Source organism: Catharus ustulatus, chromosome 21 (assembly GCF_009819885.2).
Source record: "Catharus ustulatus isolate bCatUst1 chromosome 21, bCatUst1.pri.v2, whole genome shotgun sequence".
Classification (NCBI taxonomy): domain Eukaryota; kingdom Metazoa; phylum Chordata; class Aves; order Passeriformes; family Turdidae; genus Catharus; species Catharus ustulatus.
This window is the reverse complement of record NC_046241.1, coordinates 5,330,454-5,356,186: the sequence shown is the minus strand read 5'-3', so window position 1 is coordinate 5,356,186 and position 25,733 is coordinate 5,330,454. Positions and strand designations below refer to the sequence as shown.

At 57.7% G+C, this 25,733-nt stretch overlaps 1 protein-coding gene across 3 annotated transcripts; it reads right to left on the bottom strand.

The window, feature by feature from the left end:
• Positions 1–1,055: 1,055 nt before the first annotated feature.
• Positions 1,056–25,245, bottom strand: SH2D3C (SH2 domain containing 3C). 3 transcript variants are annotated; one of them, XM_033077731.1, is made up of 12 exons: positions 25,191–25,245; positions 22,561–23,227; positions 18,066–18,105; positions 7,639–7,767; positions 6,916–7,364; positions 5,107–5,231; positions 4,256–4,833; positions 3,898–4,013; positions 3,553–3,724; positions 2,727–2,838; positions 1,882–2,088; positions 1,056–1,767 (listed from the first exon to the last, which is right to left on the bottom strand). In XM_033077731.1, the coding sequence occupies exons 1-12, from the start codon at positions 25,228–25,230 to the stop codon at positions 1,592–1,594; spliced, it is 2,811 nt and encodes a 936-aa protein (XP_032933622.1). In that variant the 5' UTR covers positions 25,231–25,245; the 3' UTR covers positions 1,056–1,591. The 3 variants fall into 3 exon arrangements, with proteins under 3 accessions (XP_032933622.1, XP_032933623.1, XP_032933624.1); XM_033077732.1 differs by lacking the exons at positions 22,561–23,227; positions 25,191–25,245 and adding an exon at positions 21,419–21,477; XM_033077733.1 differs by lacking the exons at positions 18,066–18,105; positions 22,561–23,227; positions 25,191–25,245 and adding an exon at positions 13,790–13,971.
• Between the last annotated feature and the right edge of the window lie 488 nt (positions 25,246–25,733).

Sequence of the window (25,733 nt, the reverse complement as noted above, 5' to 3'; positions counted from 1 at the left end):
TGTACCAAGGGGGCGTGGCCTTGCTCGCATCGCCCCGCCCCCCACCTGGGCAGGGTCCCTGTGGTCCCCTGTACCCTGTGCCTTGGGGACTGTACCCTGGGGACCCTCTCGCACAGAACAACCTTCTGAAACTAAATAAGGGTCCTGCACTTGGGCAGGAACAGCCCCGAACACCGGTATCGCTTGGGGACTGACATGGAAAGCAGTCTGCTGAAAAGGACTGGGGATCCTGGTGGCCAACAAGCCCGAAGTGTGCCCTGTGGGCCAGCAAGGCCAATGGGATCCTGGGTGGATTAGGAAGACTATTGTCAGCTGATCAGGGAGGTGATCCTGCATCTCTGCTCAGCTTTATTTTATATATATATATATATAATATATATATATATATGCCTAAGGAGGGGTGCCTCTGCTCAGTGGTGCTGTGGACAAGAGGCAATGGGTAGAGAAACTGATGCCCAGGAAGTTCCACCTGAACACAAAGTAAAACTTCTTTACTGTGCAGTGACCATGCACTGGAACAGGTTGTCCAGAGAGGCTGTGGAGCCCACAGGGAGGTTGGACCAGCTGACCCACCGCGGTCCCTTCCAACATGAACCATTGTATGATTCTGTGACACCACACAGCCCTCCTCAGAAGGGCTGTCATTGGGCCACCATGGGGTCTGGGTGCTGCTGAGGGGATGAGAACCTCCCTGACACCGCAGACCCTCTCAGCATCTTCCCCATGTCATCACAGATGTCTCAGGTGGTGGTTCCACCTTACTTGGCCAAGAATGAATCAGTAAAGTGCTTTAAATCACATAATTTGCACCTGGTCCTGCAACTGCATCCTGCAGTGGACTCCTTGTGGCTGGAGAGAGTTCAGCAGCAGAGCTCTTGTGCTGTGAAGAGTGACACACCATTCCCACTGATCATCCCACCAGCCCTGTGTGCTTTCTAGCTCCATGTGGATCTGAGAGAGGCCCTTGCCAGTGACTAGAAGTTCCCCCCATCAGCCCTTCCCAAGCTCTGCTCCCCTGGGGGGGCTCCTTTAAAGGACACCCACAGGACAGGGAGTTCCCTTGAGGAACAGGATAAAAGTTTATTGTATGTAAGAACTAAACCCATGAGATATGTACATGTATTTACATGACAAAATGAATAAGCCTAATTATTTACAACAAGGACCATCCTTCACAAGTCTGTACATCAAGAAATAATCGTGAAAATATATTTACACACGGGATCCAGCAGCTGTGGGTAAGATGGAGATGGTAAAAAACAAAACCAAAGGGTGAGGTGAGTGGCACCATGTAGTCATGGACCTCAGCAGGGCTGGGTGTGGAGGCTGGTGCTGGCCTGCCCAGACACTGTCCCCACTCTTCAGAGTAGCACTGTGGACCCCTGGCTTGTTGTGTCCTGGAGAGGTATGTGGCATATTTGAGGTGGCTGCTTTTCCTCCTCTTTGTCTCAAAATTGACCTGTGCCTCAGTGCCTTTCTGGGCCATCTCTCCTCCTCCTCCTGATGCTGGGTGCCTGGTCCGTTCCCTTGCCCCACAGCCACTGGTGGGATGCAGGCTGGGAGCTGGGGGTCTCCGAGGGCCTGGGGGAGTTTACAGCTCGCTGAAGCGCACTGCTGGCTCCAGCTTGTGGGACAGGGCAGTGAGGACCTTGTCGAACTTCTCGTAGCGCTCAGCCTGGCTGCTCTCAGCCCCACGGCTGCCCCAGAGCAGTCGCAGCTGGAACTCGGTGCTGAAGACTTCCAGCAGCTCCGCTTTACCCTGGAAACCTGCAAGAGAGAGAGTCAGTTCCCTGGGATGGGATCCCCTGCACCTGTGTGTGCTGGAGCTGCACACTGGGCATGGGGCAGAGGTAAAGGGGCTCTGCTGTCCCTACTGCTTACCCTGCAGCTTCACCTCTGCATTGGTGTGGTAGAGCCCACCATGGTGAGCCACCAACCGTGCTGCCTCCAGGTGGGCCATCACCACCTCCACGCCATTGTCAGTGGCCTCCCAGGACTCGGGGCTTTCCGTGAGAGCCTCATCCCGCTCCAGGAGAGTCACAAGAGGTATGATGTGGGGAAAGGTGGTGTTGGTCAGCGGTGGCCCTTCTGTGGAGAGAGGCACTCTTAGGACCCCACATGGCCCTGTGACCCTGCGCCCCCCTCCCCATCTCCCCCTGGAGTGCTCCCGTGGCCAAACGCTGCCATGACACCAGGCTGTCACTGTGCTCCCAGGAGAGGCTTTAAGGCTCAGCTGGACACAGCAGCTGCTGTGGCTATTTGATCGCTGTGCCTGGGGCCACTGCCTTGTCCAACACCAGCTCCTCCCAGCCAGGGTTTCTGGCCGTGCTGGGAAGGGAAAGCTGATGGCCATGCTCAGGCTGCATTTCCCAGGGCTGCAATGAGGAGCAGGTTTGCAGACCACAGGGCACCAGGCATTAGAGACACATGGATTTTCATCTTTCCAACTGGCAGCCAAACCTGTCCCTTGGTTTGGCACTCACTGCCATGCAAGCACGACAGTTTGGCTCAGCTGCTGGTTTTATTTAGTTATGAAATGCTTCCTTGGGAGGAAAGGGGCAAACAAGGCCAGATGGGCTCTGCTGAGTGCTGGGGCAGCTCAGGAGCCAGAGGGTGTCTGGCACTAGCTGGGAGAGGGTCAGAGCTCTCAAACTCAAAGTGAGGCCGTGCCCAGACAAAAGTGGGAAGGAGAAAGCAAGTGAGACAAAGGGAGTTGCTCCTGTTACCTTTCCCTTCATTCAGACTCTTCAGGAATGGCTTAAGCTTCTTCTCATAGAGGATTGCACCCTCTGTGTGCCGCTGTCGCAGCACCATCCAGGTCTGCTCCAGCCGGGCAATCTGAAAGGAGATGGGGCAGGTAGGAAGTGCAGGGGCAGCACAGCTTCCAGGAACCAGTGCGAACAGCCTGACCCTGGAGCCATAGTGCCCAGCCTTGCACACAACAGTGCCTGCTGCCCCTGCAAACAGCCTTCTCCACCAGTGCTCATGGCCAGACATGGCACAGCTCTGGTAGTGAGGCTGGGCTTAGGATTTCCCCCCCTGCCCGTGCCCCAGGACAGCAACTTTCCTTCGTCACAGCGGCCTTGAAGATGAGATGCAGGGAGGGGGCAGCCATTCCACCTCCTTTGTGCAGGCAGGAAGCAAGACTTCCCAGCTGGGCTCGATTTAAAATTGAATTTTAATCTCCTTTCATCTTCCAAAGGGAGCAGTGTGGCCCGGAGACGCTGCTGCCACAGCCTTGAGACTGATTTGTATTGTACTGGAGGGCAGATTCATTTCCTCCCAGGAACACAGCCCAGCACAAAACAAAAAGCCCAACCACTGAAAAACAATTGGATCCTGGCGGGACTAGGCTGTCTGCTCTGTGGAGGGGATGACTCTTCCCCCTCCCTGCTTGCATCCCAGCGGATGTGGCCCCATGCTGCCTACCCGGGGCATTTTCCCCTTTCACGCATCCCAGTGACTCTTGGAGCTGCAGGACACAGGGAGAGGGATACATTTTGAGCAAGGGGCTGAGCGCAGGCCATGAGGACTAAAGGAATGTCCCCCTACCTGTGTCATTTCCAGGGCGCCCATTACAGCAGCAAAACTGAACATGTTCCCCATGGTGCTCTTCAGCTCGGCAGCCAGCTGGATGGTTTTGTGGAGCAGGGCTGCCCTCTCCTCCGTGCTGCCTGTGCAGCCCAGGATGTCCACAGCGATCATGATGGACATGGTGTGAAACCTGCAAGGGGCAAGACACAGAGCAGGGTCAGCACAGGGAGGGGGGATGCTCTGGGGGCTTACACAGGGCTCCTCCTCTCCCCTCCCCTGTGCCAGGCTGGGAACACCCAGGGAAGCTGGACCAGGCAGTGCAGGGCAGCCCAGTGGGCCCACTTTGGCCATGCTGTGCCGTACCGTTCCAGCAGGTCCAGGCGGAGCTGGTGGCCGTGGGGAAGGGTGAGCAGCTCCATGCCAGAGCTCACCCCCATGAGCCGCTGCATCTCCACTGTCACACCCAATATCCGGGCAACCTGGCAAGGAAGGTGAAAGCTGATTAGACCTTTGTTCATTGAGGAGAGGCTGAAGTGTCCTCGAGCAGCCTCTTGCCCCAGCCCAGCCTCTGCCTGCCCTGGCTGATACACCATGGCAGAGCCCTGCAAGGATGCTCCAATGCTCAGGGGTTGCCTGATGTTTGGGGATGCACTGATCCCTGACAACCCAGACTGATCAGAGGGCAGCAGTGCCCAGCCCTCCCTCCAGGCCCTGGCCGTACCAGGCAGTCCACTTTGGTGATGTGTTTGGCCAGTGTCTTCACGTCCACCTCTGCCAGCAGCTCTTTGACCTTCTTTAGCACAGTCATCTCCAGAGGTTTGTTATCCAGGGGGATGAGCAAGGACTGGAAGGCAGCAGGGTTGAAGGAAGAGGTTGTTTCCATGGTGGGGGGCACAAAGCCCATGAAGTCCAGCTCTGCTTTCAGCCTGTGCCCTGCCTCTGCTTCCCCAGAGCTGTTCTCCACAGTCCCTCTCTGTCCTTCCTCCACCTTTAGCCTCTCCACGTAGCTCTTTGTTGGTAGCTGCTTGGTGTCGTGGGCTGGCCGGTCCCTGCTGATGGGTGAGGTGGGGTGCAGCTGGCAGTAGTGCCCCGTGTCTGGGTCACTGTAGCTGTTCACGGAGGGAGAGGGGGAGGCACGGGCGTAGCCATGGCAGGGGGTCGAATGGGAGCTGTGGGCAGGGTCTGGAAGAGGTTTGCTGTTGTTCCCATGGCACAGTTGGGGTTCGCTGGACCTTCTTATGACTGGAGAGGCTGGGGTGATTCCAGATGCTTGGCAGGCATGTGGCTTTAGCCGTGTGACTGTAGGGAACAGAAGAGACACTTATCAAAGCCTGAAGATGCACACACATAGGGACTGCAGAAGCAGCAGCCCAGAAACATGGGGCTCAGGGAAAGCCCCTCTGCCAAAACAGAACAACTGGTCCCAGGACAGCTGCACAATGATGCAGCCGAGGACTGGCTGAGGTCCTGTCCCTAAGGTCCCCTTCTTCAGGTCCCTGCATCACAGCAGTGCCAAGTCCAGGCTGATCCACATCCCCACTGTCCCCAGAGGGATGGAGTGGCAATGCCTACCTGTGCTGTAGGCAGGTGATGCTGGGTTCTCAGAGATGGGGGACATCGGGGAGTGCAGGTCTTGGATCTGGTCCACGCTGACAGCACAGTTGCGAATGATGTCTCTGTGGTGGGGCAGGGACACGCTAGGGAGGGGGCAGAGGGCACAGGTTAGTTCCTTAAAGCAAGGCCTGGGCAAGCAAGAGGGGCTGATATGAGAGTTTGCTGCCCCAACACCTCCCTTAGATCATCACCTCCCTCCACAACTACCCAGAACAAGCTCAGCTGGAGCAGTGAGCAGGGAGTCCCTGCAGTAGTTGGGAGCAGAAGGGGTCACTACCCACTGATCCACATAAATCAGAGACAAACCTGCCTGCATGGATCCTGGTCCTACAGAGGAAAGCAGAGCAATGCAACAGTATGCAATGCTAAGACAAGGTACTTGGGATGGCAAGAGTTTGATCCACTCCAGGATGCTGTGGGGAAGTGAATCTAGCAAAGAAGTCATGGATAGTAGTTTTCTAGGGTTGTGCTGCAAAGTGGTATCTAACACTGTGTTACTCTATTTCTACCTGGGAGCTGTGTTGGGCTGGTTAGGCAAACAGCTGCTCCGACCCAAAGCTTAGGAGAGCTGGAAAGTGCCTGGAAACAGGACTTGGGAAGTTACAAGCTGATGGGGCAGCAAGTGGTGGCCTGATGAAAACACTGTGTGTCAATGGTGCTGCAAAAGATGCTGAGTGCAGGGAGGGTTGCAAGGAGTTATGGCAGGTAATTCACTGCCCTCCAAGCCTCCCCTGTGGGTGAGGGCTGGGCTGCTGTGATGTGTTTGGTCTTGAGCACTGTGCCTCAGCAGTGGGAGGAGGATGGGACAGCAGTGGTGGTGATAAGGGATTTGGGGAAAATGTGAGTGATGAGAAAAGACTGATGGATCTGGGCTCTTCTTCTGGAAACACATACGCTCTTCTGGAAGTCTGAATGTTTTCCTTTTCCCAGCCATAACAGTTGTTTGCCTGTTTTCTGCTGGTGCATTCTCACCCTGCCCTTGGGCTCAGAAGGTCAGGGTGGTGAGAAAGCAGCTTGGCTTAACAACAGGCTGTGTCCTGCTGGAGGCAGGGGTAGATGGGTCTGCCCTTGGCTGCTGCATGTGAGGATATGTGTGTGGCCCTGCCTTCCCTGCAGGGCTCTGGACAGCCTGGGACTGCCAAAAGTGAGCCATACAAAGGAAGTCTCCTCCTCCACCTCTGGAGAAGCCCAGCTGGCCAAGGTTAATGTGAACAGCTCAGTTTCGTGAAGGCTGTGATCCAGGGTCTGTGCAGATTCCATTAGCACAGACACATCAGTCTCCTCCTGCCCATCAGGCTTTCAGCCCTGCTTGGTAACTCCTTGCAAATGCTGAATGGAAAGGGCTCTGAAACTAAAAGGGCCATTCAAAACCAAACAACAAATGCTGTCTTGGTGTCTGGGACTGACTCTCCTCTCATGTTTGCCTGGGAAAGCTCAGCTCCATGGCTCTAACAAGCCCTGACATGCTGGTAATCCCGGACTGGGTGATTGTAAAACACTCTCTGGCTTCTGGCCTGTGATGCTAAAGTCATGTCTGCTTGCTGGGCGTCTGCTGTGGTAGCTCAGCATGGCTGGCAGCCAGCCTGGGAGAAAACCCCAGTTCCAGCTGAGTACTGGTTCTTCCCCTATGCCTCTGCTGGTCTCTCTCTTCCATCCCTGCTCCCCAACCTCTGCCCTGCACCCAGAGAGCAGTGACTGAGCATGCCCTGCCTCATTCCTGAGGCCGATCCTCTGCGTAGCTGAGCTGGGATGAGACTGCACGCTCACCTGGTTGGGCACCCCTCAGCCCTGGTGATCTTGTCTGCAGTCAGGCCGTCTGTCATGGTGATGCTCCTCCTCTTGATGTGTCCCCCTTTCTGGGTGGAGGGGCTGTGGGGTCCCCCATGCTTCCCGTTGGCCAGCCCATAGCTGGCTTCCAGGTAACGCAGGGGGAAGGTGCGGTTGATGGGGCAGTAGATGATGGCCCCGCTCTGCTCCGAGATGGCCTTGCGGTTGCCCACGTAGAAGCGGACAAGGGCAGGCACATTATCAAAGCTCTCTTGCTCAAAGAGGTACTGGACATGGGTATGGCCATCGCTGGACTTGACTGTCACCTTGTTGATCTTGAAGTGCAGCGGCTCGTTGCGCCAGCGGCACGTCAGCACGTAGTCACCCAGGCTGGTGAGCGAGTCACGGATGAGGAAGTCGCCATTCCTCTGCACAAGGCTCTCGGACACCTGTCAGGGGGACAGGGCACAGCTCAGCCACAGCCACGCTGGATGGACCACAGGGCAGAGTGGATGATCTGCCGAGCTGTTATTTGGGGCACAGGTTGTTCCCCTTGCCCCTGGCTCTGGGTGCTGAGGCAAAATCAGGCAGCTCAGAGCTAATGAAGCCTCTGACCAGATATTTCCCAGAAGGACAGGCTGGCAGTTCTGAGTGGCCTCAGAGTGCTCTCCCACAACATTCCAAGTCAAGGGTGCCCAGAGCCACCCACCTTCCCCATCTCACCTCCCGGGGGATGCGGCCGTGGTACCAAGCATGGCTGCGCAGGTCGGTGCTGCTCAGCTTCAGCTCCTCCTCCAGCTCCTTGTGAAGCTTTTCTGGGGATGAGTCAAGGATGTATTTCTCCTTGGAGAACTGTACAGGAGAAGAGAGAGTGTCAGGCAGTGCAGGGACTGGGGAAGGAAGGGATGGCAGGACCCCTGTGTGGGGACTGTGGCACCTGCCAGGAGCACAATTATCCCCCCCGGGCCAGGTAACTCAGCTGTGTGTGAGGATTACTGCTTGTAGCAAAGGATGTGGTAATGTGCCTGTTGATGGCCAGGTCCTGTCACCAGGAGCACTTGGAAGGTCTCCTGGTGGCATGTCCCTACTGTGCCTGGCCGCCCTGTGCCTGGTGTGCTGCTCCTCTGCCCCAGCTAAGAGCTGAGTGTGGTTGGGCAGGAGAAAACCCCTTAAACATCTCTGGGGCTGAACTGCCATAAGAAGCACTCTTTCAGCAGGAAACCTGCATTACTGCTCCTCCTTTAACCATCTACCACAGCTCCCCTTTCAAAGGGTTAACTGTGCTTAGCCTGATGGCAGCATAAATACTAATGATAAATGTAAAGGGAACCTTCTGCATCAAAATTAGCTTTTAGAAATTAGCTTTCACCAGCACTGATGCACCTGAGCCTGGAGGATGCAATCTGCCCCCTCCTTTTCCCTGGAGAGATAAGGGATGATGGCTTCATGTGTCTGTTGGCTGGAGCCTGCCTGCCTGCCTGCCTCCTTCCACTGCCTGCTGCAGTATTCCTAGAGGGCAGCTGCTGGCATGGTGGAGCCAGTGGATATTTGGGGATGTGAGCACAAGTCTGGGGTTCATGCGTGCTTCACATGGGGCCAGTTCTCCTGGTTGACACAGTGGCTTTGAGGTGATCCTGCTGTGGTACTGACACAGCTGTGTGATGGAGCAGGGCCTGGGAGCCAAGACTCGTGGGTTCCCTCCATATCCCAGATGTGTGGTGTCCTGAGAGGGGCATATGTGTTACCACTGCCATGGGCTAAGAAGCTTGGATGGCACTACTGGGGTGCCCTGTTCCTCTGCTCCCATAAACGAGGGTGGCTGGGTGGCCTGGCTCACCTCTGGTGACAGTGCCAGTTGTAAGGAGGCAGCGAGGGCTGGCCCAGCTCCCTGGTGCCTGTTGGGGCAGGATTCTGGTATTGTCTCACAGGACAGGCATGGGCTTGAAGCTCTGCTGACACAGCTCTGGCACTGCCAGAGGAGCAGGTTGGCACTCATGGCTGGCCTGGTGTGGCAGCTGGCTCCCCAGAGCACAGGGGGCTGCAGCCCCATGCCAACACCTCAGGGACTTGCCTTGGAGCTGACCTCTTCACCTGCTGCCTCATCCTGTGTGCCCTGTATTGATTCCCTCTGCTCCTCCACTGCTTGTGAGCAAGGGGAAGTGTAGAGCACTGTGCTGCTCTCCTGCCTTGTACCCACTGCCCTTGTGCCGTTCTTGGCACCCCAGAGTCCCTCAGCAGGACACTGGCCCCAGGTCTCTCCTTCCCCAAGGAGATGTTCCATCCCCCCTGGTAGCTGCGTTCATTCGCCAAACCAGGCAGGGATCCTGTCCTGGGGACCCTGCTCCAGCCTGGGGAGATGGAAGGAGGCAGTGGCCAAGGGCCTGTGCACTGGACTGTGCTCTCCAGGCCCTGCCCTCACCAGCCTGGCCTGCCTTTGTTCCTCCCTTCCCAGCTCCTGTCAAATCAAAGGTGGTGGAAGCAGCCTATGAAAACAGTGTGGATTGAACTCTGACTTGCTCATCCAACCATGTTTATCCCCCCTATGAGAGGGTCCTGTTGACTGGAGCTGCAGGGATATGTGGATTGTCCCCCCACTGACCAAGGGCTGCAGGGATCTGAGCACTTGCTGCTGCTCTGGGCCCTCCTGGAGACAAAAGCCACCCGGTGCTGCTGAGCCCGATTAAAAATAAATGGTAGCCGGCGGATGCTGCAGGGGTCCGGCTGCCTCCTGGGGGGCCCAGGCCGAGCAGATGCTGTTTCCATGGCGACAAATCCATTGCCACGGAGCAGACCTGGCTTGGCCGAGGGGTGTGAGGGACCCTTGACTGCAGCACCCTCTCTGTGACAGGGTTCCCCCCAAACTCTGGGGCATCAAGGGATCCCCCAGGAACCTCTGCTGTTTGTGCAGGTGAAAGCCATCAGAGCTGAGCTGGGAGCAGGCTGGATTACAGCTCTCCCCCCACCACCCCTGGAGCAGGGATTAGTGCCTGTTCTGCTCAGCATTGTACATCTGGGTTTTCCTCCAAATCCTCCCCATGCAAATATGCGGGGTAACAAAAACACAAGCCCAGCTGAGCAGTGCCCAGTGTCTCCAAGCCTAGATTTGGGCAGCAGCTGGCTGGCATCCACGCCAGGAGCCATGAGCTAAGCTAGGAGAGAACAGGAGGTTTGCGAGAGGCAAGAAAGGTTTTGCATCTTGCAGATGGGGGAGGGAGCCCAGCTCCCTGAGCAGAGGGTGTCAGGAGCCACCTTCTCCAGCCATGTGGAGGGCAGTGTCCCTGCCTGGGAAGCGAAATCCCACCCAATTTGCATGGCCACTAAGAAGCCACTGCTTGGAGTGATTGTCAGGCCATAATGGCTGGGGAGGCAGCATGACACCGATCACATGGAGCCCTTTTCCTTGGTGTGATGTAACCGAGACTGGTCCTTGCTGTGAATCTCTCCCACTACTCCCACACGCTGCCAAAATCACCTGTCTGCTCCCCTTCTGTGCAGGAACTGGGCTCCCCACGAGCCCTCGCAGCAAAGACCCCCGTGCTGTGGAGGGCCGTGTTTCCCCTGAGCCCTTCAGCAGCGCTCGAGTTTCCCCGCTCCGTCGGGAGCGTGTCTCGGAGGAGCCCGGCTCGCAGGCTGCCAGCTGGCCGGGTGCCGAGGCGCTGGCAGGGCCTGGCATGGCACGGCCTGGCGAGGCGGCGCGGGCCAGCCGGGCGCTGTCAGCAGTGTGTAAGCGGATGTCTGAGCGCTGTACTGAAAAGGCATCGCTTGGCGCTCTCGGCCGTGCCAAGGGAACGTCTCAAGATGCAGGGCCCCATGTGAGGTCTTGCATACTAGTGGGGTGGGTGTGGGGAAAACCTGGACTGCCATTAGCATCTGGCTGGAGCGCATGGTGCTGGGCTCCAGCATGAAGAACCCCAAGGCATCTTCCAGCTGAGCAGGAAGAAATGGGGATTAGAGCGGCTCTCCAAACCAGCCTCACCAGACAAACCAGCTCAAAATCTGCCAGAGATGATGCCAAGCTTTGCTTGAGGAATCCCAACCGGCAGCCAAGCTGACTCGGCTGGAGAAAGGAGAGTGCCCTGATGGGCTGTTTCACAGTCCTGGGGCTGGGGAATCCTCTGGAGCAGCCGTGCAATGGGGCAGCTGCCATGAGAAGGCAATTCCTGAGGCTCTCCATCCCTGCCTGTTTCCCTGACTCTGTGCTGCTTTCTTAATGGAGGAAGTGCTTCCCAGTTGAATGGCAAGGACTGGAACTGGTAGTGGAAAGGTAAGAACTGCAGGGATGGAGGGTGCTGATGCCTGTGGTGTGTATAAAACAGCAGCTGTAACTCTGCCTGCTCTAAGGAGAGCTTCAAAGGCTGGCATTTGGCTTTCTATCCTTGCAGAGGTAATCTTATGAAACCAGAGTTATTTCCATTCTGCTTTCCTGCTCTTCCCTCCCAGCCTGGAGGAGTTGCAGATGAGGATGAAGTCAGCTTGGAGAGCAAGGTGTACTCACACCCCACCCTGCTGATAACATCTGACTAACCCCAAGGCACCAAGCACATCTGTTTTCCCTCCTGCTTATGATGCCTACCTGTGCTGGGACCTTGCTAGGGGAATCCCAGCCCCTTTTGGAGTTCTCCACCCTTGCTCTGGCTGCTGAAGCAGCTCTGGGGCCTGGGAAGCAGAACTGTGAGGAAATGGAGTAACAAGCCATTGGGAACAGGTGTCTGGGGAAAGCCACAGACTTGCATGAGGAGTCATCTCTGCTTCCACACCTGGCAATTGGCTACTTCAGTGATGTATTTTGGAAGAAACATCCTTGCTGAGCATCACGGCAAACCCGAGAACCATTCTGCCTGCCTGATGCAGGACTGCTGCACTTACCAGTCCAGGCACCACCCAAAAATGGTTACTCCACCCTGCCTGACCACAAGAAAATCCCACCACAAACAATCCCCAGGTTGTTATGGGCTTGCTCTCAGTTTGCATGTCCTGCTGTGAGCCAGTCTGTCCTGCTAATCTTGATATCCATATGGAAATAATTTGTTCCTCTGTCCTCTCTTGCAATGGGTCTAGGAACCTAAATGGCCTCTGAGAAGGCATCAGCCTATCTGCCCACCCCACAGGTGACTGAAGGGATCTCTTGGTTATGTTATATCTCCATTAGTCCCCACTGAAGGCAGATCTTGGCTCAAGATCTTTGTTCTGGAGTTCAAAGCCCTTCCTAGGACTAGTCCTGGCTACCCTCATGGTCTCCTCTCCCCTTGTCCATGCTCCTTTGTGGCAGCTCTGGAGCAATTCTGTCTCACTGGCAGGGGTGGGGTGCAGCTGGGGTTGATGGTCAGGAACATCTGGGTGCTCTAAGGTGGGACAAGCACCCCAGGTTGTGTGGCGGGGTGGCAGAGTATGCTGCTCCTGCTACCCTGGGGCAGCAGGTCTCCAATGCAGTGATGATGTGTGTGTATACACACATTTCCATCCATCTATATATTACTTATCTCACTCCAAGACGGCGGCAGCGGCTGCTGCTGCATCCCTTTTCGGAGCTGCTATTGGCCAGAAATGATGTCAGTGCTTCCCAGGCTGGGTGCACCGCCATTGGCGGTGAGCAGGGATGCGGCTGTCAGCTGGAAGTGCTCCAGTCATTCATGGGGACTTCAGTGTGTGTTTGCTGGGCACGCTTGGACACAAATAGATGGTGAAAGATCTGGCAGAGCCAGGTGAGCAGTTAGGGCTTCACTTTTAACTCTTTCTGGGTTTGGGATGGAGTGCCCTTCATCCCTTCTCAGATCCCCATGCGAGAGCCAGATGCTCACCTGTCCCTCCCTTGTTCTGGCAGCAGCTGGCTGAAAGCACCGGCTCACCCCCTGCAATGTGCAGCCCAAGGGCATGTCCCCGTGCTCAGTGGCCTTTGGACAACTGGAAAAAGCTCTGCTGCTTTTCCCTCTTCACCCCCACCAGCAATCAAAATCTGGCTTTGCGCTGAGATCAGCCGCAATCATGACAAGACTTGAAATGCTGCTTCTGGGCTCCGTCTTACCCAGAATAATCTCTAAAGCTCAGCACCTACCTTGCTCAGCAGGAGTACTGAATAAGACTGCCAGCTCTCTTGGCTGTCGGCTCCCTTCTAACTTGCAGTACACTACAGCTCGTGCTTCAGACCAGAGCCTGCTTGGCTCCTGCAGTCCTAAACACCTTTGCTCTCAAACTCAGTAAATGAGGGAACCAATTCCCAGCACCATGCCCCCCTTGTGCAAATGCTGGAGTCCAAAAATAGGACACCTAGACTCATGCCCAGACAGTGGCAGTGCTGGAACCACCACAGGACAGGTGACAGATGGATCCCAGCTTTCTGCCACCAGTCAAACCTGTGCAGTGCAGCACAGAGATGGACACTCGGGCCAAGAGGCTGTGTGCTCATCTGGGCTCGATCTCCCTCCTGTTCTCAGTGATGCTCCGGGCACATGCCACCTTTTGAGGGATGCTAAACGCTCCCCTTCATGAGGTCTGCTGCAGGTGAGGGTTCCCTGCAGAGACTTTTCTGCCTGTCAAAGCGCCGGTCTGGTATCTTTTTGGGATGTGGTATCTTTTTGCTGCAGGGGGGCCGAGCTGTACCCCCCGACCCGGTGCTCGGCTCACCCCGCGTTCGCTGCCGCCTCGCTGAGCGCGGCCGGCGCGCTGCCCGCACCAGCTCCGTGTGAGCGGGGGCACCGCAGGGCTCCCCGGGGAGGCTCCCCCGCTGCACCAGGGAGTCCAAACAGCCCACAGCGGGTGCGTGGCCAGGGGTCCCCCTTACGCTTCCCCTCCCGCTGCCCCCGCCGCCTTCCCCACGCGTGCGGCTGCCCGCCGAGCGCAGGGCAGCCGGTGCGGTGCCAGCGCCGCCCCCGCTCACCTGCACCTGCATGAAGGAGCCGCGGTAGAAGCAGCAGGCGGCCGCGGACAGGGCGCTCCACAGGCTGCACCGCTCCGTCATGGCGCGGCGCGCCCGGCGGGGGCTGCCCCGGCCCGGGCTGCACCGCCGCTGCCTCCGCCGCCGCCGGGCTTCAATTTCAGCCGCTTCCCCGATTACCTCATCCCTTGTCGGCTGCGAGGGGCGGGCACGGTGCGGCAGCTCCGCCCCGGCCCGCCCCTGGGGGCCGCCCCGGCTCCGGGGAACCGGGGAACCGGGGAAGCGGCACCTCGGGGGGAAGCGGCACCTCGGGGGGAAGCGGCACCTCGGGTGTCTGCGCCCTGCGGGGGAACTGGGAACCAGCTCCTCCGAGGGAACCTGCGCTCCCGTGCCACAAAGGGAACCAGCATCCCTGAGGGGATCGGGCACCCCGGCTGCCTGTGCTCTGAGGAGAACTGGGAACCAGCTCCTCCGAGAGGAACCAGCACTCCCATGTCGCAAAGGGAACAGGCAGCCCTGAGGGGATCACGCACCCCTGAAGGAAACCGGCAATCCTGTATTGCAAAGGGAAGCAGCATCCCTCAGGGTATCAGGCACCCCGGCTGCCTGTGCCTTGAAGGGAACCGGCACCTCTGAGAGCACCGAGCATCCCTGAAGGGAACTGGTATCCCACTGCCCGTGCCCGCAGTGGGACTGGTTCCTTTGAGGTGACTCAGCTCCTCGGAGGGGAACAGACACCCCTGGGGGGAACCAGCACCTCTGGCTGCCGGTGCTCTGAGAGAAACTGGCTCCTCTGGGGGGAGCAGACACCCTGAGGGGACCCAGCACCTCTTTTCTCCCCATTCCAAATCTGCCTGCTCCCCCCAGTGATGCCCATGAGTCAGGGGCAGCCTTGTCTCCTCTCGCCCATCCTGTCTTCCTTCACCCCCACATGGTGATACCTTTCTGGGGGATACACCAGTGCCCACCTCACATGGCAGGGAGCCGGCTGCCTGTTTCCTGTGTAGGCTGTCTCTGACTTGCGTTTAATTAAGGCTCTGCTTCAGTTTAATTAAGGCCACAGTATCACGTATGGGATGTGCAAGGCAGCACTGATGACTCAAAGCATTGCTCCAGCCTTGACTCTTGAATAAATCCCCCAAACCCCTGCCTGAACCCACTGCCAGCAGCTGCTCTGTGCAGGAGACAGGCAGGGGCTCCTCCAGCCCTGGCAGTGACAGGAACCTACACCTTGCTGTACTCCCTCCACATCTGTCCTGCACTGCACAGCCTGAATTTGGCTGTGCTTTGGTAACTGGGGGCTTCACCCTCCCATCTGCAAAGTATGTCCTGGCCCAAGGAGCCCCATGCCTCCCAGGCGACACTGTGACCTCAGAGAGGTATTCCTGCTGCCACCGACCACAGAACCCTGCAGCCTTCCTGCTAATTAATTCAAACGAGCCCCTCATATTACCAGACAAGGAGACAGCATCCAAGGCTGATGAGATACAGGTCCCTGCTTGAGCAAGCAGCTCTTCTGTGCAGAACAAAGAGCTGAGAGGCGCTGGCTGGGCTCTCACTCTGCCCCTGGTTTTGCAGGGGAGAGAGGAGACAGGAGAGTAGCACGGCTGAACAGCAGGACAGGGCTGAGGCATGGGAGAACTGGTGGCAGCACACAGCCTGCGGGCAGGGAACATGAGGCAGCAGGTCCCACAGGTCCCATGGGTGCCTGCAGCCCCACCAGCTTGGGCAGGGAGCATGGACTCTCCTCCTCATCTCCTGCCTGGGGCAGAGGGACAGAGCAGATGGCACTGTGCAGGGACATGCTGCTCCAAAAAGATGCGACGGTGAATCATCCTCCTGCCAGGGCTTCTCCCCTGTGATGAGCTCCATGGTTTTCTATTGAGGCTTTCACCAATATGTGAGTGGGAGCCTCACGGGGTGCTGCAGGGTGAAGTCCTCCAGCTGTGACTGCCCCTCCTCACAGGGAAGCTGAAAATCCCTGACTGAGCTCTCATAGGACGTGTGACAGCTTTACTGGTTGCTACTCTCCCAAAGGGTAATGTCTTTCTGCAGCTCCTTCACCTGCACAAAGGCCAAAGCTGAGGTGGTTGGGATGTTGAAACAGAGAGCTGGGTGCGCAGATCCCCAGGCAGCTTAGAAATACCTGCCCTTAGGCTATTATTAAAGCACATTAATTACCAAGTGCTTATTGATCCTGGCTTTCCAACCCTCTCTAGCTCCCGATTGCACATCTAATCAGGCCAGGCTTGGAGATAGGAGCACCAGCCCTGGCTGTTTTGCAGCTGAAGCTCAAGGGCTGATGTTTGGCAGATCCTTGGTGCACACCTGGACAGACCTGCCTGTCAGCCTTTGCTCAAGAGGGCTTTGCAACACATCCTCTCCCTCTTCCTGACTCTCTCCTTTGCCAGCTCTTTTCTTCCTGTTTTTCCTTTGCTCATCCCCCACCAGTGTTTCCCCTCTGCTTGTTTCCCTCCCAGTTACACCGACCAATGGCAGATCCCCCCATCCCCTCTTGCTCCGAAGGCAGGCACAGCAGCCTCCTTTCCACCCTAAATCCTGCAGGACCTGGGGCTGAACACTGCTGGGTGCTGAGCACCCTGCAGCTGCACGGGCTGCCAGCCAGGCACAGCGCCTGCAATCAGCTGGAGTGTCCCTGTCATCCCGGTCACTCACACTCCAGATAATTGCTAATTTGACTAAAATAGCTGCTGTCACTGCAGCCATCAGTTGCTTCTCTGACCAAAGGGAAGTGGTGTATAAATCACAGCCCATGGGCTCTTTCTAGACATCATGGGGATGGATGAAAAATAAAGGCCAGATAGCTCAGGTCTGGGATTTGACTGGATGGTAGGGAATTCTCCTGGCTCACCAAAAAGCACTTGATCCCAAAGGCAGAACCATATCCATTGCTCCCCAGCTGTATTGTTTCAGTCTGTTAAATCATGAGCCATAAGATGTGTCCATCTCCGGGTGGACAGACTAACAGCACCAGGGAAAACACCCCAAACTATTCTGTTCCTCTCCTCACCCCTCCTTGCCCTCACAGGACTTGCCTGTGCATGCAGCAGTTTCTCTGTGTGTCTTGAGGTCCCCATACCAGGGCCCTTCCCTGCAGAGGCCAGTGTATTGGCTTTGCAGGGGAAAACGAACTACATCACAGCCAGACCCAATACGCCCAGTCAGAGCTTTGTTGTCCTGGCACACATCCCACTTCCAGCCCTGTGAACTCCCATTCTGCCACATGGCTTAAGGGCGCAGAGAGAACATCCCACCCGCGGGATCGCTCTGCTGCACGTCAAAAACCTCAACTGACCCCAGTGCCCAGAGGCTGCCAGTTGCCAGACTCAGCATGTGGGGTCCTCATTAGCCCCAGGGATGGACACACAGGGAGGTGACCCCTGTTTGAAGCAGCAGATGAGCTCAGGGTCCAGCCAGCTCTCTCCCAAGCTTGCCAGTTGGTGTTACCACAGAGGGTTGCCACACTTCCATGTCTGGCTACAGCCACCACCAGGAGCCCCAAGTCCAAAAGATGAAGGTGCAGGGCTCTGTGCTAATTAGACCACCCAAGCTGGGCACCTCAAGTCACTTCTCAGCACCCCCAGTGCCACACTAGATTAGATCCCCACTGGACAACTGGACTCAGGAAGCTCCAACTCTCCTTAAACAAACACCCCAAAGGCCATGGCATGGCAGTGACCACCCTGTCACTTCAGTGGGTTTCAGTGCTCTGTGCCCAAACCTCACAGCACCCCTGGCACTGCTGCTCTGTGCCTGCCCGGCGCCCCATCGTGCCAGCAGCCTCCTGCAAAAGAGCCGCTCTCCTCCAGAGCCAGGCGCCTCACTAATGAATTTCTGGCCAGACATGAAGAGTCCTCAGGAATGTTAATAGTTTGCTGGAGGATAAGCAAAAGATTTGGAGAGATTTACACCAACTTTCATGTGACAGCCACGAAAGTGGCTCAAACCCTTCCGTTTCTTTACGTGGGGGCGGAGGGAGAAGGCTGCGTCTGTGGGCGTTCACAACTATCTGGGAACATGAAATGCAAGCAGCTCCTGTGGGAACAGCACTGGGGCCACCACGTATGGTTTGTGTCTCCTCTGTCTTGCCTGGCCTTGCCAGAAATATCTTCCAGGGCCGAAGAAAGAGCCCAGAAAGGAGGAGGGGTGCAGAACTGAGCAGCCTGCTGGTGTAAACCTGGACAGTTCCAGGGCCACCATCCCCTCTCTATCCCTGGCACCCAGCTGGGACAGGATGTGAGCAAGCTCTGTGTCTTACCTTCACGTATTCACTGCCAGACTCCAGGCCATCGTGGTGGCTAAAAGGAAGAGGAACAATAAAAATACATGAGTAAAGGGCAGCAAGCTGTGACATTCAGGTCAAAGGCAGTGTGGCACAGTTAAGGGAGCTGGGGTCTGTGTCCCTTGTCTTGCCACGGTGCCAAGAGCATGGCCATGGTTTGGGAGAGGTTCCCAGGGCCCCAGCACTGTTCCTGCCTGCTCTGTGCCCACTCTCAGCACAGGGCTTATCCTCCCTAATGCGATCAGGGGAGAATGAGTCCTTTTTAGAGGATATCACCTCAAATCGGCTTGGGACCGTGTGAGCCGAACCACGGAGACCCAGCAGCCAGGCTGGGGTCCCTGCAGGTCACAGTGCTGGGGGATACATGTCAAGGTGGGGGGCCCTGTGTCCTGTTCCCTGGCAGAGCTGCATTCCCAGCTGGCAGCTGTTGGGACACACCATCCAGACAAGCATTTTTGACTTCATGGCTTTGTGTGACCCTACAGAATCCAACTCTCACCAAAGCTAGGCCTGAACTGTGATGAACTATCCCAGACTGGGAATGCTTCTCATGCTGTTATAAGGAGTCCAGGTGTGTATCCATACGGAGGAGTCCCAGGGGAACAACAGAAACTCAAAAGGAGAGAGGAGGCTGTAACAGCCCGAGCTGGGATGTGCTACCTTGAGGTCTCCCCTTTCAGAACAAAATACAAAAAATCCAGATGTCTTTAACCAGAATCCAGAGCCTGTTGCCTCTCCAGTGTCAAGCTTCAGTATGAACATCCCTGTTTGCCAAGGTTGCTTGCCTGAGCAACAGGGCCCTGGGGACAGCAGGCTGCCACACCAGGACAGGCAACTGCAACTAAGGAATAACCAAATCCAAGCTCATCATAGACCTGGGATGTCCCTTCCCTGCCAGGAGCCACCTTGTCAGACACATACTGGGAACTGCTGAGGGTCCTGCATACAACTTCTCCCTGAGACCACACTGGGGAGCCAAATTCCTCCTCTGTGGGCTCTCTCCAGGTTGAAAGTGGTGCCTGGGGGCCTCCCCAAAGGGAAGCAGGGATAGCAGAGGCAACCACTGCCAGACATTTTTCCACTGGACATGCCCCATGACGTTACAGTGTGTTGTGACAGGATCTACGTGACCCCCTCGTAGGATCCAGCCCTCCAGAAGACAATTTCCACTTGGAAGTCTATAAAAGTCTATTAAAAACTTGTGGATGGGCACTTTGTGCCTCAGTTTCCCCCTCTGCAGAGCTGCCTCCAGGGAGGTTTTGGCTGGCAGTGCTGCCAGAGGGGTCTGCAGTGTCAGGCAGTGCCTGTGGGAAGCGCATTCCCGTGCCTCACACACAGCATTTAAGGACACGGTTTGGTTGAAGTTTGGACTCAATCTCAGTGGTATTTTCCAACCTTAGCGATTCTGTGATTCTCCAAGCCCACGTTGCAGAAACCGCATTCCCTGGTGTCCAGCTTGGGAGGGGAAAAAGGGGCTGGAAATCAAGCCCATATTTTTTGGAGGTGAAGAAAATAGCGGAGCATTTGGGAGCGGGGATGGATGCAGACTCCCCTGGGCAGCTGTGGGCTGCCTGCCCACCCCGGCGCTGCCTCTCCAGCCTGTTTGCCCTTCACACACACGCTGCAGAGCTGCCTGGTGCTGCGAGAGCCGTGAGAAAAACCGGCAGGAGGACGGGGGGCCTCTGGGCAGGAAGTTGGGAGCATGGGAGCAGCTGGGCGACGCAGAGAGGGCCCAGGCAGGAGAGGCCCCTGTGCCGGGGAAGGGCAGCAGCTGGGACCGCAGCCCCCCTGGTTCTGCACATTCCTGGAGGAAACGGCATTTTTGGGGGCAGACGAGCGCCTGGGAGAAATTCCAAGGCTGCCTTTGGAGTGCGGCCGTGGCTGAGCTGCTGGGACAGCAGCTACAGCAGTGGTGTTGGGGAGTGGGGCTTTGGTGGGGTGGCTGCTCCCTTTGGGCTCGGGAAGGCATCACCATGACTTACAAATGTGCCAAGCTCCAGGCTGGCTGCTGGGAACAGTCCAGCAGGATCCCGTGGGTCCAAACCTGGTTTGAAGCCTAGGCTCTGCTTTCCTTGGGACACTGGTGCAGGCTGTACCCCAGGGAAACCAAGTTTGGGACCTCATGCCTCAGTTTCCCCCTCTGTAGAGCTGTCTCCAGGGAGGTTTTGGCTGGCAGTGCTGCCAGAGGGGTCTGCAGGGAGTGTCAGGCAGTGCCTGTGGGAAGCGGTGTTTCCGTGCCTCACGCAAGGCCATGCACAGGGAAACCGAGTCACGTCCGCCCTGTGACCTGCCAGCGGTCACCTCCCGTTAGTCAGCGTGTCTCTGCTGGAGTCACAGCCACCGCCTGGCTCTGAGCAGCTCCACAGGCTGGGTGCCACTCCCTGTCCCACAGCAGCACAATTTCCCCGCTCACAGGCCTGATTCTGGGAAAGCCCTGCTGCCTACGAGCATCCTCAGCCCACCCAGTCTTGGGGACTGCCCTTACCAAAAATACTCCGGAGGAATACTCCAGGTGGAAACACGCCCCAGGACCATATCTGTCGCCCCGCCAGGGAACATGCTGCTGCCATGGCCTGGCAGGAACAGACTGTCCCCATCCCCAGGGATGTGCCTGCACAGGAGGAAGGGCTGGGGCGCAGCATTATCCCGGTCCCACTTCCTCCCACCCGCCCCACAGCAGGGCCTGGCCTTGGGATGGCTCTGGCAGACATTCGCTCCCTGAGCCAGGAGCTGTGGCAGGGTTAGGGTGTGGAGGGGCAGAAATAACCCTGATGCTGAAATAAACCTCAGCTCCGCACACTCTCGTGCCTCAGTTTCCCTGGCAAGCAGCAAGGCAACACCCATCATCGGGGAAGCCACACAGGACGCAAAAAAGCATTTGGCCACCAATTTATGGGAATTCAACACACCCATGTGACCCATCCATGTCCCACTGCTGCTTGGATCCCAGCCACGCTGGCTTGTTTCTGGGAGATAGAGGGTGAGGGACAGAGGGATAAACCCTCCTCGGGGACTCTGTGCCACTGCTGGGGCTCTGTGCTCACCGAAGGATGTGGCAGTGCCATTAGCCCCCCAAATCTCCGAACCCCTGGCCCCCCGAGCTGGCCGCAGCCCCTGGCGCCGGGTCTGCTGCGGTTTCAGCAGCTCTTTCCTTGAGGAAAACACCACCACGGGCTGGGGGCCTCGGCACCCGAGCAGCGCCTCGACTCCGACATCTGCCTCCAAGTTTTATGCCCGCCCCAAGCAAAGCCCCTTCCCAGCCTCTCCCTCCCCATCCCCTCCGCTGAGCCGGGGTGCGAGGGGTGGCCGGGGGGCGCAGAACCCCTTACCTGCCCTGTCCCAGGGTGGGAAACCTCCTGCCCAGCGCTGTCATGGGCCCTGCGGGATGCAGCGGGCTCCTGTGCTCCGGGATGGGGAGAAGCTCTCCCGCGCTCTCCCGCCTTGCTCTGAGCGCCGGGACTTCGGGGCGCGCAAGGCGGTGGCGGACCCTCCTCCTTCCCGTCCCAGCCCTCCTCCGGCCCACCCTTCGGCCGGCAGGAATGTGTGGCCGGCACAGCCCGGCTCCCACCGCCGGCACGGATTTCTCCGCTTCCCCCCGCTCCCCGGACCACCCGGACCTCCCGAATGCTCAGTGTTAGGGAAAGGAGCTCCCGGTTCCGGGCAGTGCAGGGGGAACAGGGACATCAGGGGCCACTTGAGTGCAGAGAGAGAAGAGTCAGGCCAGGGAAAGGGGGAGAAATGTTTTCGGCAAGAGTTCGGAGTCGCCTTTGCCTGTGTTCCCAGTCCCGCACACCCTGCCGGGCTGGGGTCGCATTTGGCGCTTATGCCCAGATGCCATGGGGCTGGGGGATAAAAATCCCTCTGGTTGATTCTGCGGTGAAAACCCTCCACAAAAAAAAAATCCATCCGTCATCTCAGATGGCTGAACCTTCAAATTCCCCCTGAGGGGGAGATTGTCCCTGGAATGAGGGCGTTTGTGCCCAGAGTGGGTTTACTGGCAGGTGATGAAATGGGGACAGAGTGCCTGGTTTCAGGATTTGCCCGTGTGCCTTGGGAGAGGCAGTACTGCCCAACAGAGGGGTAGAGGATAGAGGGGGTGGAAAAGAGGAGAGTGAGAGGCGCAGGAGGCTGTAACAGTGCTGGTGAGAGCTCTCCGCAGCAGCACATCCTGGTGCTGGAACGCAGCCGCCGCAGGACAAAGAGATGCCGGGGCAGAACGGGGCGGCGAGATGTTTCCACCCCGTCCGGAAACAGGAGGGAGCAGAAATCCCACAGGAAACCTCGTTCCCATGGAGCCGCTGACCTGACCATGCTCCAGCTGTGCTGTCCCACCGGCCAGGTGCATCCCGCTGGCACTGTGGGCACGGGGGGACATTGCAGTGACCCTGGTTTGTCCCAGCCCCCTCCTCTTGCTCTGGAGGGGCAAAATGGGGGTCTTAGCAGAAGGCAGAGCAAACCTCAAGGGCTATACCTGTCTGGGGAGGTCGTGTCAGGATGCTCTTGTCCCTTTTCCAGCAGATCCCCATCAGTGGTCTCTGCTCCAGCTGCTGTGTCAGGGTTTGTGGTTGGGCTGGGGTTTGGAGCCGGGCTGGGGTTTGGAGCCAGGCTGGAGCTCGGTTCCTCTGTCCTAGGGCAGGAGACATTTCCCACAGGCTCCTGGTCTGTGCTGGCCGTTGCTGCCTCCAGGGTGTCCCCGAGTTCAGCTTCTTCCTCCTGCTCTGCTTGTCCAGCAGCCGAGGATGAGTCTGTGCCTGGGCCAGGAGTGCTGGATATCTCAGGGCACTTGAGGCCGAGGAGCAGGGCTGTCTGGGGGGTTTTGTTGTTGGGAGTCCCTTTCTCCCAGCAGTTCTGGCTACTCTTGTCTTTGCCCAGGCTCTTCCCTGCCTTGCCCAGATTCACCCTGGGCATGGTGCCCATGTGGGAGTACATGTTTGATGACTGGGCATAAGGGCCAGGGCTCTTGGGCACAGTGTTGAGATCATCCTGGGTGCTGTCAAAGGGCTCTCCCAGGAAGCCATGGGGAGGTGGGAGATGTGGCCCAAGAGTCTCAGGGGAGCTGGGGACCACAGAGATGCGCCGTAAGGTGAAGGAGCGGGGGATGCTGCTCAGGCTCCCAAAGCCTTTGAACTTGAAGAACTCTGTCAAGGAGAAAGGAGTGATGAGTGTGGGGTTACTGCTGGCACGGTGTGATGATGGGGGGTCCCAGAACCCCTGGTCTTGGGTTGGGGTGGGCATGGGGCACTATGCAGCCTGGAGTCACCCTATTACACCCACATCTGCAGTCCCAGCTTGGCACAACGTCCCTGTGGTCTAGGGTGCATATGATGCTTCTTGAGGTATCTCTGCTACCCAGGAATTCTGCCCTAGTCCCTCAGGGAGCAGAAGTCTCCTGTGCCCTGGCAAATCTAGTGGTTGCATCTTCCCACCACAGCTGAGGGGCAGAGGAAACACCCAACCCTGTCGAGCAGGCAACTCTATAAATAATTTATGTCTGCCTACTTCCTCCGGGGGACTCTGGGCAAGGCTGTGCCCATCCCCACAGCCTCAGGGCAGCCCTGCAGGATGCAAGAAAGGGACACAGGGCATCTCCTCAGGGAATGTGGGTCCTGGGCACATGTGACCTGCCCACATATGCATGCCTCGCCAGCACGGTGGAGCAGGAACCAGCCACGGGTGCTGCTGCGGGCGGGAGATAACCTCCCCACTTCCTCACCCAGGCCCTCACCAGCTCCAGCTGCCACCTGCAAGAGCTGAGCATGAACATGTTCGCCAGAGAAATATTTATAACTCCGGCGGGCGGCTTTGCATTTCACACCTCAGCCCCAGCTCAGCTCAGTGTGTCGCTGCAGCGCAGCCTTGGATGGTGCCGGTGCCGGTGCCGGTGCCAGCGCTGGTGTCAGCACTCAGGGTGAGCAAGCCTGTGGCTGCAGTGCTGTTGAGCAGTGCTTCTCTGCCAGCCCCGAGTGCTGTGGGTGTCACCAGGGTTTTGCAATGTTGATGCTGCCCTGGGGCTCTGCAAAGCACGGCAGATTTGCCGGGGCAGGAAGCGACACGGTGCAGAGGTGCTGAGCAAGGACTTGGGTGTCCAGGGCTGCTGGGCCCTTGGATTTCCACTCCAGCTGCCATCCATGGGCTCTGTGGGGCATCCCTGCAGCTGCACGGGGTGAAGGAGCTGCATCCTAAAAGCCCCTCTGCAAGGCAGAAACCTCAAGGCTTGAGTGCAGTTACAGGCAAAACTGCTTTGTGCTAAACATCACCTTGTAGTCCAAGCATCTTCTGCTACCTGCTGCTCCTGGGGCTGCTGCGAGGTGGGAAACACAGCACTGGGGATCTTCCCCATTTCCCCACGACTCCACCACAAAGGAAAATCCCAGCTGGGATGGGGTTGTGGGTTTGGCCTGCAGAAGGGTCCCAGGGGAGCAGAGGGACTGGCCCCCGTCTGGCGCCGGCCCCGCGGCAGGAATGCAAGAGAGCAGAGCACAGCGCTGGGAATGGGGTGAAGGCCACTGCAGCCTCCCCCCGGGGCTGCAGGGGAAAGCTGAGGTCTGTGAGAAAGTGCAGAGCTCGCTCCCGGTGGGTATCGAGCATTTCCTCCCAGAAGAGCTGGTGGGAATCCATTCCCAGGCTCCCTCCCCGGTTCCTCTGTGTCACCCCCATCCCTGAGCTGCAGGAGCACCCTGGGGTGATGGTCATAGCCACCCCTAGCCCCCAGCACCAGCTTGTACCCCAGCCATGCACCCTGAAGAGTGGGATTTAGGGAGTGAAGACCCCCAAACCCTGCTGTGCATCCCTCTGGTCACATCCCAGCATCCACCACAGGGCTGAGCTGCAGCAGACTGTCCCAGTCCCAGCACCCAGCTCCTGAGCCAGCACCCAGCCCTGTGGATGGAAACTCCCAAAGCCCCTCACCCCAGTGAGTTTCCTAACAAGAGCAGAGCCTGTCACAGCTCCAAAGATCCCTGCATGGGACGATCCCATCCCTGGATGGGATGACCCAGAGAGCATGTGAGAACACACACTAACTCTCACACATCCTCCTACCCACTGAGATGTCCAGGTGAGCACCCCATTGCCCACCCGCCCTGCCCCGTGGCCACTTACTGAATTTCTTGAAGCCCCGTCGTTTCTGGCCCTCGGCCATGGCTGTGCTGGTCGGATGCCGTGGGGACCGAGAGTATATAACTGTGAAGCCCGTCCCTGCCTGCTCCTCCCTTCCTGCCCCCCCTCACAACCACCCTCATCGCTCGCTCAGCGTTTCCTCCCCAGGAACGCTGTCATCTGCTCCTGGCCCCACTGCTGTCCCTGCCCACCCTCGTGCTGTCCCCACAGTTCCTGCAGTCCCTGTGGCTGCTTGCACCTTCCCAGCTGCTCAAAAGTCACCTCTGCACCTCAGTTTGGGGATGTCTGGCAGATGTGGAAAAAACCTCTGGGTGCCAGCTCTGGAGGAAGGTGCCAACCCTAAAAGAGAGTGCCAGCCCCATGGAAGAAGGTGCCAGCCCTAGAGGAGTGTGACAGCTCTGTGGATGAGGCTCCAGCCCTGCAATCAGGACTGCCATGCCCATCTGGTGCTCATCCCCTGTGGGGTGAGAGCTGGACGGCATCACTGCCAGCAGGAGCACCTCGCACCAGCCATTCCCTCGCTCT

Bases quoted from the DNA above. Each gene is read 5' to 3' on its own strand.
- SH2D3C (XM_033077731.1), bottom strand. From the start codon at position 25,230: ATGGCCGAGGGCCAGAAACGACGGGGCTTCAAGAAATTCA. The intron at 23,228-25,190 runs GTAAGTGGCCAC...TCTCCTTGACAG, and splicing joins ACGGGGCTTCAAGAAATTCA to AGTTCTTCAAGTTCAAAGGC. The intron at 18,106-22,560 runs GTATAGCCCTTG...TCTTCCTTTTAG, and splicing joins GACACGACCTCCCCAGACAG to CCACCACGATGGCCTGGAGT.